General features: G+C 50.6%; 1 protein-coding gene across 2 annotated transcripts in view; it reads right to left on the bottom strand.

Moving 5' to 3' along the window:
• The window catches only part of FAM219A (family with sequence similarity 219 member A), a 185868-nt gene extending 177098 nt beyond the window's left edge, over positions 1-8770 (bottom strand). For both annotated transcript variants that reach the window (XR_014224830.1, XM_082243030.1), the window contains exon 1: positions 8675-8770. Coding sequence is in view for 1 of the 2 variants with exons in the window: in XM_082243030.1 (XP_082099156.1) it covers positions 8675-8734 (60 nt within the window). In the remaining variant the exon portion in view is untranslated. The remainder of the gene's footprint in view (positions 1-8674) is intronic.
• Between the last annotated feature and the right edge of the window lie 5536 nt (positions 8771-14306).

Raw genomic sequence — 14306 nt, 5'->3', positions numbered from 1 at the left:
AGACATGTCCTCTTCCTATACGTGTGCTCCAACTCTGGGTGCAGGCACCCCCACATCCATAGATCCCCCATCAGATTCATGTACCCCCACATCCATAGATCCCCATCAGATTCCTGTACCCCCACATCCATAGATCCCCATCAGATTCCTGTACCCCCACATCCATAGATCCCCCATCAGATTCCTGTACCCCCACATCCATAGATCCCCATCAGATTCCTGTACCCCCACATCCATAGATTCCCATCTAATTCCTGTTCCCCCACATCCATACATCCCCCATCAGATTCCTGTACCCCCACATCCATAGATCCCCATCAGATTCCTGTACCCCCACATCCATATATCCCCATCACATTCCTGTACCCCCACATCCATAGATCCCCATCAGATTCCTGTACCCCCACATCCATAGATTCCCCTCTAATTCCTGTACCCCACATCCATAGATTCCCAACAGATTCCTGTACCCCCTCATCCATAGATTCCCAACAGATTCCTGTACCCTCTCATCCATAGATTCCCAACAGATTCCTGTACCCTCTCATCCATAGATTCCCAACAGATTCCTGTACCCTCTCATCCATAGATTCCCATCTAATTCCTGTACCCCCCCCCCCCCATCCATAGATTTCCATTGGATTCCTGTACTCCCACATCCATAGATCCCCATCAGATTCCTGTACCCCCACATCCATAGATTCCCATCTAATTCCTGTACCCCCACATCCATAGATTCCCAACAGATTCCTGCACCCCCTCATCCATAGATTCCCATCAGATTCCTGTACCCCCACATCCATAGTTCCCATCTAATTCCTGTACCCCCACATCCATAGATTCCCAACAGATTCATGCACCCCCACATTCATAGATCCCCAACAGATTACTGTACTCCCACATCCATAGATCCCCATCAGATTCCTGCACCCCCACACCATGGGAAATGTAGTTCCAAAACATCTGGGAAGCCAAGGTTCGCCATCACTGCCCTATATCTATACATTCCCCAAGATTCCTGTACCCCCACATGCATATATCTCCATCAGATTCCTGTACCCCTAGATCTATACATCCGCCAAAAATTCCTGTACCCCTACATCCATAGATTCCCAACAGATTCCTGTACCCCTAGATCGATATACCCCCAGGATTCCTGTAACACCTACAGCTATAGATCCCCATCAAATTCCTGTACCCCTAGATTTCTACCTCCCCAGGATTCCTGTACCCCTAGGTCTATACATCCCCCAGAATTCCTGTACCCCTAGATCTATCAACCCCCCAGGATTCCAGTACCCCTACATCCATAGATCCCCCTCAGATTCATGTACCCCTACTTCCATAGGTCCCCATCAGATTCATGTACATCCCCCAGGATACCTGTACACCTAGACCTATACATTTCCCAGGATCCCGATACCCCTAGATCTATACATCCCCAGGATTGCTGTACCCCTAGATCCATACATCCCCCAGGACTCCTGTACCCCTAGATCTATACTTCCCCAAGGATTACAGTACCCTTAGAGCTGCACCCCCTATATCCATAACAGCCTCTGAACCTCTTATATCCTCTGTACCCCTTCTAACCCTCGTATCAACCTGCAAACCCTGTATCCATCCTGCACCCCTTATATCCATAACATCCCCTGTATCCCCTATATCCATAAAATCCCCTGCACCCCTTATATCCATAACATCCCCTGCACCCCTTATATCCATAACATCCCTGCACCCCTTATATCCATAACATCCCCTGAACCCCCTATATCCTCCATACCCCTTCTATCCCTCGTATCAACCTGCAACTCCTGTATCAATCCTGCACCCCCTATATCCATACCATCCCCTGAACCCCCTATATCCATAACAGCCTCTGAACCCCCCTATATCCTCTGTACCCCTTCTATCCCTCGTATTAACCTGCAACTCCTGTATCCATCCTGCACCCCTTATATCCATAACATCCCCTGAACCCCCTATATCCATACCATCCCCTGCACCCCCTATATCCATAACAGCCTCTGAACCCCCTATATCCTCTGTACCCCTTCTATCCCTCGTATTAACCTGAAACCCCTGAATCCATCCTGCACCCCTTATATCCATAACATCCCCTGCACCCCCTATATCCATACCAGCCTCTGAACCCCCTATATCCTCTGTACCCCTTCTATCCCTCGTATTAACCTGCAACCCCTGTATCCATCCTGCACCCCTATATTACTCACATCCCCTGCAGCCAGTCTGTATCCCTTGGTATACATTCAGCACCTCCAGTATCCCTCAAACTTTATGCACCCTGTGATGGGAGTCTCTTTGGTTGGGGAGCTTGTGGAACCCAGATTACCTTAGCGAAGTCTGGAAATTCCTTGTCCAGCTTCCCCGGCCCCTTCTCTGTGTAAGTCACCCGATGTCTATTAGGGGCACAGGGTGACCGAGAACCCCAGTCTTGTCTGCACTAATCAGACTCGCTGTACAACCACACCGGACTCAGCATTTCATGTTGCCCCAGTTATCCTTGAATCCTTCCTGCCCCCACCCCCATTGTCCCTCGTATCCCCTGCACCCCTCATATCTCCTTTAATACTTGTATCTCTCATACCTCCTCCCCCTCATGTATCTATTATACCTACTACACCCCCTATATCCCTCCTGCACCCCTAATATCTCCTGCACCCCATATAGGCCTATACCCTCGGCATCCCCCCTACACCCCCTGTACTCCCCCGGCATCCGCCCTACGCCCCCTGTACTCCCCCGGCATCCGCCCTACACCACCTGTACACCCCCGGCATCCGCCCTACACCACCTGTACACCCCCGGCATCCGCCCTACACCACCTGTACACCCCCGGCATCCGCCCTACACCACCTGTACACCCCCGGCATCCGCCCTACACCACCTGTACACCCCCGGCATCCGCCCTACACCACCTGTACACCCCCGGCATCCGCCCTACACCACTTGTACACCCTCTATACTTCTCCTGCATTCAATGTCTTGCTCCAGTGCATCCTGAAACCCCCTGCTAAAAATCTGTTACACCTCCTGTACTCCCCCCAAAAAAAAAATATAGCCCTTGCCCTGAATATGCCTGTATACCTCCTGTTTCCCCCAGACTACCTCCTAGACCCCCTGCAAACCTCCTTTACACTTCCTATACCCCCCTATATACCTCCTGTACACCTTTTGCAGCCACATGCATGCCTCCTGTACCACTCCTGTATACTCCATGTATACCTCCCGCACACCTTCTGTACCCACTGGTATACCTCATGCAACCCTCCTATACCACCTGTATACCCCCAATATACCTCATGTATCTTCTGCATACCTACTATACCCCCAATATACCTCTTTTACCCCCCTAAACCATCTGGTACCCCCTGTACATTCCAGGTATATCTCCTGCACACTTTCTGTACTCCTGTGTATACCTCCTGTACACCTAATGTATGTCCTATATACTTACTGTACCCCTCATATACCTCCTCTTTACCATCCGTACCCCTGTATACCATATACAGTATCTCACAGAAGTGAGTACACCCCTCACATTTTTGTAAATATTTTATTCTATCTTTTCATGTGACAACACTGAAGAAATGACACTTTGCTACAATGTAAAGTAGTGAGTGTACAGCTTGTATAACAGTGTAAATTTGCTGTGCCCTCAAAATAACTCAACACACCATTAATGTCTAAACCGCTGGCAACAAAAGTGAGTACACCCCTAAGTGGAAATGTCCACATTGGGCCCACTTAGCCATTTTCCCTCCCCGGTGTCATGTGACTCATTAGTGTTACAAGGTGCAGGTTAATGGGGTGCAGGTGTGTTAAATTTGGTGTTATCGCTCTCACTCTCTCATACTGGTCACTGGAAGTTCAGCATGGCACCTCATGGCAAAGAACTCTCTGAGGATCTGAAAAAAAGAATTGTTGCTCTACATAAAGATGGTCTAGGCTATAAGAAGATTGCCAAAACCCTGAAACTGAGCTGCAGCATGGTGGCCAAGACCATACAGCGGTTTAACAGGACAGGTTCCACTCAGAACAGGCCTCGCCATGGTCAACCAAAGAAGTTGAGTACACATGCTCCACGTCATATCCAGAGGTTGTCTTTGGGAAATAGACATATGAGTGCTGCCAGCATTGCTGCAGAGGTTGAAGGGGTGGGGGGTCAGCCTGTCAGTGCTCAGACCATATGCCGCACACTGCATCAAATTGGTCTGCATGGCTGTCATCCCAGAAGGAAGCCTCTTCTAAAGATGATGTACAAGAAAGCCTGCAAACAGTTTGCTGAAGACAAGCAGACTAAGGACATGGATTACTGGAGCCATCTCCTGTGGTCTGATGAGACCAAGACAAACTTATTTGGTTCAGATGGTGTCAAGCGTGTGTGGCAGCAACCAGGTGAGGAGTACAAAGACAAAGTGTGTCTTGCCTACAGTCAAGCATGGTGGTGGGAGTGTCATGGTCTGGGGCTGCATGAGTGCTGCCGGCACTGGGGAGCTACAGTTCATTGAGGGAACCATGAATGCCAACATGTACTGTGACATACTGAAGCAGAGCATGATTGGAAGGAGTGGAAGAGAACTCCAGTGACAACCTGTGAAGCTCTGGTGAACTCCATGCCCAAGAGGGTTAAGGCAGTGCTGGAAAATAATGGTGGCCACACAAAATACTGACACTGTGGGCCCAATTTGGATATTTTCACTTAGAGGTGTACTCACTTTTGTTGCCAGTGGTTTAGACATTAATGGCTGTGTGTTGAGTTATTTTGAGGGGACAGAAAATTTACACTGTTATACAAGCTGTACACTCACTACTTTACATTGTAGCAAAGTGTCATTTCTTCAGTGTTGTCACATGAAAAGATAGAATAAAATATTTACAAAAATGTGAGGGGTGTACTTTCTTTTGTGAGATATTGTATATTCCCTGTATAACATCTATGCCTCCAGTATACCATCTGCCTCCTATATACCATCTATAACCCCTGCATACCATCTGTAAACCCTGTATACCATCTGTACCCCCTGTATACCATCTGTAGCCAGTGTATACTCTCTGTAACCCCTATATACAGCCTGTATACAATTTGTCCCTCCTGTATACTTTCTCTACCCCCTGTATACCATCTGTATACCATCTTTGCCTACTATATACCATCTATAACCCCCATACACCATCTTTGCCTCCTGTATACCATCTATAACCCCTGCATACCTCCTGTATACCCCTGTATACCATCTGTAAACCCTGTGCCTCCTGCATACCATCTGTACCCCCTGTATACTATTTGTACCCCCTGTATACCATATGTAGCCCCCGTATACTCTCTGTACCCCCTATATAGAGCCTGTATACCATATGTACAGATGGTATACAGGATGCACAGATGGTAAACAGGGGTTACAAATGGTATACCATCTGTGCCTCCTGCATACCATCTGTACCCTCTGTATACCCCCCTGTACACCATCTGTGCCTCCTGCATACTATTTGTAACCCCTGTATACCATCTATACCCCCTGTATACAGCCTGTAGCCCCTGTATACAGCCTGTATACTTTCTTTACCCCCTGTATACCATATGTTAACACTGTATAACTTATGTATACCATCTGTATCCCCAATAAACCTCTTGTATACCATCTGTACCCCCTGTATACCATTTGTACCTCCTGTATCCCCTGCATACCCCCTGTATACTTTAATTTACCCAATGTATACCATCTGTAAACCCTGTATAACTCCTGTACACCATCTGTACCCCCAATATATCTCTTGTATACCATCTGTACCCCCTGTTAACCATCTGTAAACCCTGTATACCTTCTGTATACCATCAGTACCCCCAATAAACCTCTTGTATATCATCTGTACCCCCACTATACCTCCTGTATACAATTTGTACCACCTGTATACTTTCTGTATCCCCTGCATACTATCTGTAACCCCTGTATACCATCTGTACCCCCAATATACCTCCTGTACCCCCAATATACCTCCTTTATACTCTGTACACCTCTTGTATATATTATGTACCACCAATATACCTTCTGTATACCATCTGTACCCCCCAATATACCTGCTGTATATTCTTTGTACCACCTGTATGACATCTGTAACCCCTGCATATCTCCTATATACCATCTGTATACTCTCTGTAGCCCCTGTATACCATCTGTACCACCTGTATATCTTCACTACCATCTGTAACCCCTTTATACACTCTGTACACCCTATATACCATCTGTACCCCCTGTATACCTCCTTTATGACATCTGTAACCCCGGTGTACCCTCTGTCACCCCGGTGTACCCTCTGTCACCCCGGTGTACCATTTTCACCTTCTGTATACCTCCTTTATGCCATCTGCAACCCCAGTACACCTCCTGCATACCATCTGTAACCCCTGTATATCCCCTGTATACCATCTGTACCCCCAATAAACCTCTTGTAAACCATCTGTATCCCCTGTATACCTCCTTTATGCCCACTGTAACCCCTGTTTACACTCTGTACCCCCCCATATACCATCTGTACCTCCTGAATACCTCCTTAATGCCATCTGTAACCCCTGTTTACAGTCTGTACCTCCTGTATACCATCTGTACCTCCTGTATACCATCTGTACCTCCTGTATACCTCCTTTATGCCATCTGTAACCCCTGTATACTCTCTGTACCCTCCGTATACTCTCTGTACCCTCCGTATACTCTGTACCCCCCGTATACTCTCTGTACCCTCCGTATACTCTCTGTACCCTCTGTATACACTCTGTACCCCCTGTATACACTCTGTACCCCCTGTATACTCTCTGTACCCTCTGTATACTCTCTGTACCCCCTGTATACACTCTCTGTACCCTCTGTATACTCTCTGTACCCTCTGTATACTCTCTGTACCCCCTGTATACACTCTGTACCCCCTGTATACACTCTGTACCCTCTGTACCCTCTGTATACTCTCTGTACCCCCTGTATACACTCTGTACCCCCTGTATACACTCTGTACCCTCTGTATACACTCTGTACCTCCTGTATACTCTCTGTACCCTCTGTATACACTCTGTACCCCCTGTATACTCTCTGTACCCTCTGTATACACTCTGTACCCCCTGTATACACTCTGTACCCCCTGTATACACTCTGTACCCCCTGTATACTCTCTGTACCCTCTGTATACACTCTGTACCCCCTGTATACACTCTGTACCCCCTGTATACACTCTGTACCCCCTGTATACACTCTGTACCCTCTGTATACACTCTGTACACCCTGTATACTCTCTGTACACCCTGTATACTCTCTGTACCCTCTGTATACACTCTGTACCCTCTGTATACACTCTGTACCCCCTGTATACACTCTGTACACCCTGTATACACTCTGTATCCCCTGTATACACTCTGTATCCCCTGTATACACTCTGTACCCTCTGTATACACTCTGTACCCTCTGTATACTCTCTGTATCCCCTGTATACACTCTGTACCCTCTGTATACACTCTGTACCCTCTGTATACACTCTGTACCCCCTGTATACACTCTGTACCCTCTGTATACACTCTGTACCCCCTGTATACACTCTGTACCCCCTGTATACACTCTGTACCCTCTGTATACACTCTGTACCCTCTGTATACACTCTGTACCCTCTGTATACACTCTGTACCCTCTGTATACACTCTGTACCCTCTGTATACACTCTGTACCCTCTGTATACTCTCTGTACCCCCTGTATACACTCTGTACCCTCTGTATACACTCTGTACCCTCTGTATACACTCTGTACCCCCTGTATACACTCTGTACCCCCTGTATACACTCTGTACCCCCTGTATACACTCTGTACCCTCTGTATACACTCTGTACCCTCTGTATACACTCTGTACCCTCTGTATACACTCTGTACCCTCTGTATACACTCTGTACCCTCTGTATACACTCTGTACCCTCTGTATACTCTCTGTACCCCCTGTATACTCTCTGTACCCCCTGTATACTCTCTGTACCCCCTGTATACACTCTGTACCCTCTGTATACACTCTGTACCCCCTGTATACACTCTGTACCCCCTGTATACACTCTGTACCCCCTGTATACACTCTGTACCCTCTGTATACACTCTGTACCCTCTGTATACACTCTGTACCCTCTGTATACACTCTGTACCCTCTGTATACACTCTGTACCCCCTGTATACACTCTGTACCCTCTGTATACACTCTGTACCCTCTGTATACACTCTGTACCCTCTGTATACACTCTGTACCCTCTGTATACTCTCTGTACCCCCTGTATACACTCTGTACCCTCTGTATACACTCTGTACCCTCTGTATACTCTCTGTACCCTCTGTATACACTCTGTACCCCCTGTATACACTCTGTACCCTCTGTATACACTCTGTACCCTCTGTATACTCTCTGTACCCCCTGTATACACTCTGTACCCTCTGTATACTCTCTGTACCCCCTGTATACTCTCTGTACCCCCTGTATACACTCTGAACACTCTGTACCCCCTGTATACTCTCTGTACCCTCTGTATACTCTCTGTACCCCCTGTATACCAGCTCCCCCTCCCCCATCCCCGGTATCCCCGCCCTCCCGGTGCTGTGTAGGGGGGAGGGGGGTGGGGTTGGCCGCGTCTCTTACCAGCGGCTGCATCTCGGAATGGACGGTGGGCACCTGGAAGCGATCTATCTCCTCCATCATGGTGCCGCTCTGCAGGATGCTGAAGAGGAGGAGGAGGCGGGGTCTGGGCGGGGCGCAGAAGGAGGCGGGACTCAGCTCATTCCCTCCCCCCGCACTGACTCAACAATTCTTCCACGGGCTACGAAGACAGGGGGCGTGGCATCACGCATCAGTATTCATAGAGTAGGCGTGACACTACGGATTAATATTCTCTTGTGGTCTCTGTATTCAGCGAGTGGGCGTGGTAACACACGGCCATATTTATACAGGAGGCGGGACACAGCTAGCGGAATGGGCGGGACCTTACTGTGACAGCTCTTGGAAGGGGCGGGGACGGTTCTGACAGCACGATCGAGGGCGGGGCCCATGTGACAGTGGAGTACAGGGGCGGGGCGTCTGTGGACAGCTGAGTGGAGAAGGTGGGGCCGTGGTAGCTGGCTGGTGACGTCACTGTCAGCGGTTGTCATGGGAATGGGAGGATGAGGGAAGTGGTACCTAGGCCTGGGATGTGGCTGATCAGGGGCCACACGGGGCCCTAGGACAGGAATCACTGACACTGAGCAACCAGTCAGGATCCAAAGGGTCCTGCCCTGACTTCCTGGTTGCTATGGGTTACTACAACTGGGATGTGTCCTGATTGGGCCCCAGCCTGATCTCCATGGACACCGATTAGTTCAGCATGGGCTCTGGGGCAGCTATAGACTAAAGCAGGGGCCCTAGACAGGCCCCCAGCAGTGTAAAGACCGCACGAGACAGCAAGGGGGCGCTACAGAAATTGGCGTAGTCAGCAGGATCAACCTCCTAACAGAAGATGGCGCTAGTACAAGAGATAGGGAGGATATGCTGGTCCTGGGATGGCCCTGGATTGTTGGGGGGGGTTGATAGACTAACGCAGGGGCCACTTTAAAGCCCTGGGGGCACCTACAGAAATTGGCGTAGTCGTCAGGATCAACCTCCTTACAGAAGATGGCGCTGGTGGGAGAGATATGAAAGATATACTGCTCCTGGGATGGCCCTGGATTGTTGATGGGGGGGGGGGGTATAAACTAAAGCAGGGGCCCTTGAAATACCTGGGGGGGCGCCTACAGAAATTGGCGTAGTCTGCAGGATCAACCTCCTAACAGAAGATGGCGCTAGTACAAGAGATAGGGAGGATATGCTGGTCCTGGGATGGCCCTGGATTGTTGTGAAGGGGGGGTTATAAACTAAAGCAGGGGATTTTTTTTGGGGGGGGGGTGATAGACTAACACAGGGGCCCCTGGAAAGCGCCTACAGAAATTGGCATAGTCATCAGGATCAACCTCCTAACAGAAGATGGCGCTAGTAGAAGAGATATGAAGGATATGCTGGTCCTGGGATGGCCCTGGATTGTTGGGGGGGGGGGGGGGTTATAGACTAACACAGGGGCCACTTTAAAGCCCTGGGGGCGCCTACAGAAATTGGCATAGTCGTCAGGATCAACCTCCTAACAGAAGATGGCGCTGGTGGGAGAGATATGAAAGATATACTGCTCCTGGGATGGCCCTGGATTGTTGATGGGGGGGGGTATAAACTAAAGCAGGGGCCCTTGAAATACCTGGGGGGGCGCCTACAGAAATTGGCGTAGTCTGCAGGATCAACCTCCTAACAGAAGATGGCGCTAGTACAAGAGATAGGGAGGATATGCTGGTCCTGGGATGGCCCTGGATTGTTGTGAAGGGGGGGTTATAAACTAAAGCAGGGGATTTTTTTTGGGGGGGGGGGTGATAGACTAACACAGGGGCCCCTGGAAAGCGCCTACAGAAATTGGCATAGTCATCAGGATCAACCTCCTAACAGAAGATGGCGCTAGTAGAAGAGATATGAAGGATATGCTGGTCCTGGGATGGCCCTGGATTGTTGGGGGGGGGGGGGGGGGTTATAGACTAACACAGGGGCCACTTTAAAGCCCTGGGGGCGCCTACAGAAATTGGCATAGTCGTCAGGATCAACCTCCTAACAGAAGATGGCGCTGGTGGGAGAGATATGAAAGATATACTGCTCCTGGGATGGCCCTGGATTGTTGATGGGGGGGGGTATAAACTAAAGCAGGGGCCCTTGAAATACCTGGGGGGGCGCCTACAGAAATTGGCGTAGTCTGCAGGATCAATCTCCTAACAGAAGATGGCGCTAGTTGAAGAGATAGGGAGGATATGCTGGTCCTGGGATGGCCCTGGATTGTTGTGAAGGGGGGGGGGGTTATAAACTAAAGCAGGGGATTTTTTTTGGGGGGGGGGTGATAGACTAACACAGGGGCCCCTGGAAAGCGCCTACAGAAATTGGCGTAGTCGGCAGGATCAACCTCCTAGTTGAAGAGATAGGGAGGATATGCTGGTTCTGGGATTGCCCTGGATTGTTGGGGAGGGGGTTATAGACTAAAGCAGGGGCCCCTTGAAAGCCCTAGAGGGGGGCGCCTACAGAAATTGGCATAGTCGGCAGGATCAACCTCCTAAGAGAAGATGGCGCTAGGGGAAGACATTGGATATGCTTGTCCTGGGATGGCCCTGGATTTTTTTTTGTGGGGGGGGGTTGATAGACTAACGCAGGGGCCCCTGGAAAGCCCTGGGGAACGCCTACATAAATTGGCGTAGTCAGCAGGATCAACCTCCTAACAGAAGATGGCACTAGTGGGAGAGATATGAAGGATATGCTGGTTCTGGGATTGCCCTGGATTGTTGGGGGGGGGGGGGGTTATAGACTAACGCAGGTGCCCCTTGAAAGCCCTAGGGGGGGGAGCCTACAGAAATTGACATAGTCGGCAGGATCAACCTCCTATCAGAAAATGGTGCTAGTTGAAGAGATAGGGAGGATATGCTGGTCCTGGGATGGCCCTGGATTGTTGGGCGGAGGGGGGTGATAGACTAACACAGGGGCCCCTTGAAAACCCTGGGGGGGAGCCTACAGAAATTGGCATAGTCGGCAGGATCAACCTCCTAAGAGAAGATGGCGCTAGGGGAAGACATACAGTAGGATATGCTTGTCCTGGGATGGCCCTGGATTTTTGGCGGGGGGGGGGGGTGATAGACTAATGCAGGGGCCCCTGGAAAGCCCTGGGGAGCGCCTACAGAAATTGGTGCTCCCCAGGCACTCCCATAGCCGGCAGGATCAACCGCCTAACAGAAGATGGTGCTAGTGGGAGGGATAGGGAGGATATGCTGGTCCTGCTGGGATGGCCCTGGATAGTGGAGGTGGGGGGGGGGGTTATGGACTAATGCATGGGCCCCTTTAAAGCCCTGGGGGCACCTACAGAAATTGGCATAGTCGGCAGGATCAACCTCCTAACAGAAGATGGCGCTAGTAGAAGAGATAGGGAGGATATGCTGGTTCTGGGATTGCCCTGGATTGTTGGGGAGGGGGGGGGGGGGTTATAGACTAACGCAGGGGCCCCTTGAAAGCCCTGGGGGGGAGCCTACAGAAATTGGCATAGTCGGCAGGATCAACCTACTAACAGAAGATGGCGCTAGTGGGAGAGATAAGAAGGATATGCTGGTTCTGGGATTGCCCTGGATTGTTGGGGAGGGGGGGGGGGTTATAGACTAAAACAGGGGCCCCTTCTTGAAAGCCCTGGGGAGCGCCTACAGAAATTGGTGCTCCCCAGGCGCTCCCGTAGCCGGCAGGATCAACCTCCTAACAGAAGATGGTGCTGGTGGGAGAGCTAGGGAGGATATGCTGGTCCTGCTGGGATAGCCCTGGATTGTGGAGGTGGGGTTATGGACTAATGCAGGGGCCCCTTGAAAGCCCTGGGGGGTACCTACAGACATTGGCGTAGTCGTCAGGATCAAGTTCCTAGAAGAAGATGGCGCTAGTGGGAGAGATATGAAGAATATACTGCTTCTAGGATGGCCCTGGATTGTTGGGGGGGGGGGGTGATAGAATAAAGCAGGGGCCCCTTGAAAGCCCTGGGGGGTGCCTACAGACATTGGCGTAGTCGTCAGGATCAACCTCCTAACAGAAGATGGCGCTAGTGGGAGAGATATGAAGGATATGCTGCTCCTGGGATGGCCCTGGATTGTTGGTGGGGGGGGGTGATAGACTAACGCAGGGGCCCCTTGAAAACCCTGGGGGGGGGGAGCCTACAGAAATTGGCATAGTCGGCAGGATCAGCCTCCTAAGAGAGGATGGCGCTAGGGGAAGACATAGGATATGCTTGTCCTGGGATGGCCCTGGATTTTTGGGGGTGATAGACTAATGCAGGGGTCCCTGGAAAGCCCTGGAGAGCGCCTGCAGAAATTGGTGCTCCCCAGGCGCTCCCGTATATGCTGGTCCTGCTGGGATGGCCCTGGATTGTGGAGGTTTATGGACTAATGCAGGGGCCCCTTGAAAGCCCTAGGGGGTGCCTACATAAATTGGCGTAGTCGTCAGGGTCAACCTCCTAACAGAAGATGGCGATAGTGGTAGAGATATGAAGGATATACTGGTTCTGGGATGGCCCTGGATTCTTGAAGGGGGGGGGGTATAAACTAAAGCAGGGGCCCCTTGAAAGCCCTGGAGGGCGCCTACAGAAATTGGCGTAGTCTGCAGGTTTAACCTCCTAACAGAAGATGGCGCTAGTACAAGAGTTAGGGAGGATATACTGCTCCTGGGATGGCCCTTGATTGTTGTGAAGGGGGGTTATAGACTAAAGCAGGGAATTTGTTTGGGCGGAGGGGGGTGATAAACTAACACTGGGGCCCCTTGAAAGCCCTGGGGGGGGCGCCTACAGAAATTGGACTAGTTGGTAGGATCAACCTCCTAACAGGAGATGGTGCTAGTGGAAGACATAGGGAGGATATGCTGGTCCTGGGCTGGCCCAGGATTTTTTTTTTTGGGGGGGGGGGGGTGATAGACTAATGAGGCCCCTGGAAAGCCCTGGGGAACGCCTACAGAAATTGGCACTCCCCAAGCGCTCCAGTAGCCAGCAGGATCAACCTCCTAACAGAAGATGGTGCTAGTGGAAGAGATAGGGAGGATATGCTGGTCCTGGGGTGGCCCTGGATTGTGGAGGTGGGGGGTGGGGGTATAGAGTAATGAAGGGGTCCCTAGAAAGCCCTTGGGGGTGCCTACAGAAATTGTTGTAGTCTGCTGGATTACCTCCTAACAGAAGATGGCGCTAGTGGGAGAGATATGAAGGATATACTGCTCCTGGGATGGCCCTGGATTGTGGAAATGGTAGTTACTAGACTTTTTTTGTGAAAGGGGGTTATAAACTAAAGCATTAGCATAGGCCCCTTGAAAGCCCTGGGGGGCGCCTACAGAAAGTGGCGTAGTCGTCAGGATCAACCTCCTAACAGAAGATGGAGCTAGTGGAAGACATAGGGAGGATATGCTGGTCCCGGGATGGCCCTGGATTGTTGGGGGGGGGGGGGTTATAGACTAAAGCAGGGACCCCTTGAAAGCCCTGGAGTGTGCCTACAGAGATTGGCGTAGTCATCAGGATCAACCTCCCAACAGAAGATGGCGCTAGTAGAAGAGATAGGGAGGATATGCTGCCCCAGGGACGGCCCTGGATTGTTGGGGGTTATAGACTATTGCAGGGGCCCCTTGAAAGCCCTGGAGGGCGCCCACAGAAATCAGCATAGTCGGCAGGAACAGAAGA

This window comes from Pelophylax lessonae (genome assembly GCF_965119305.1).
Source record: "Pelophylax lessonae genome assembly, chromosome: 1".
Lineage (NCBI taxonomy): Eukaryota > Metazoa > Chordata > Amphibia > Anura > Ranidae > Pelophylax > Pelophylax lessonae.
This window is presented reverse-complemented; position numbering and strand designations above follow the sequence as displayed.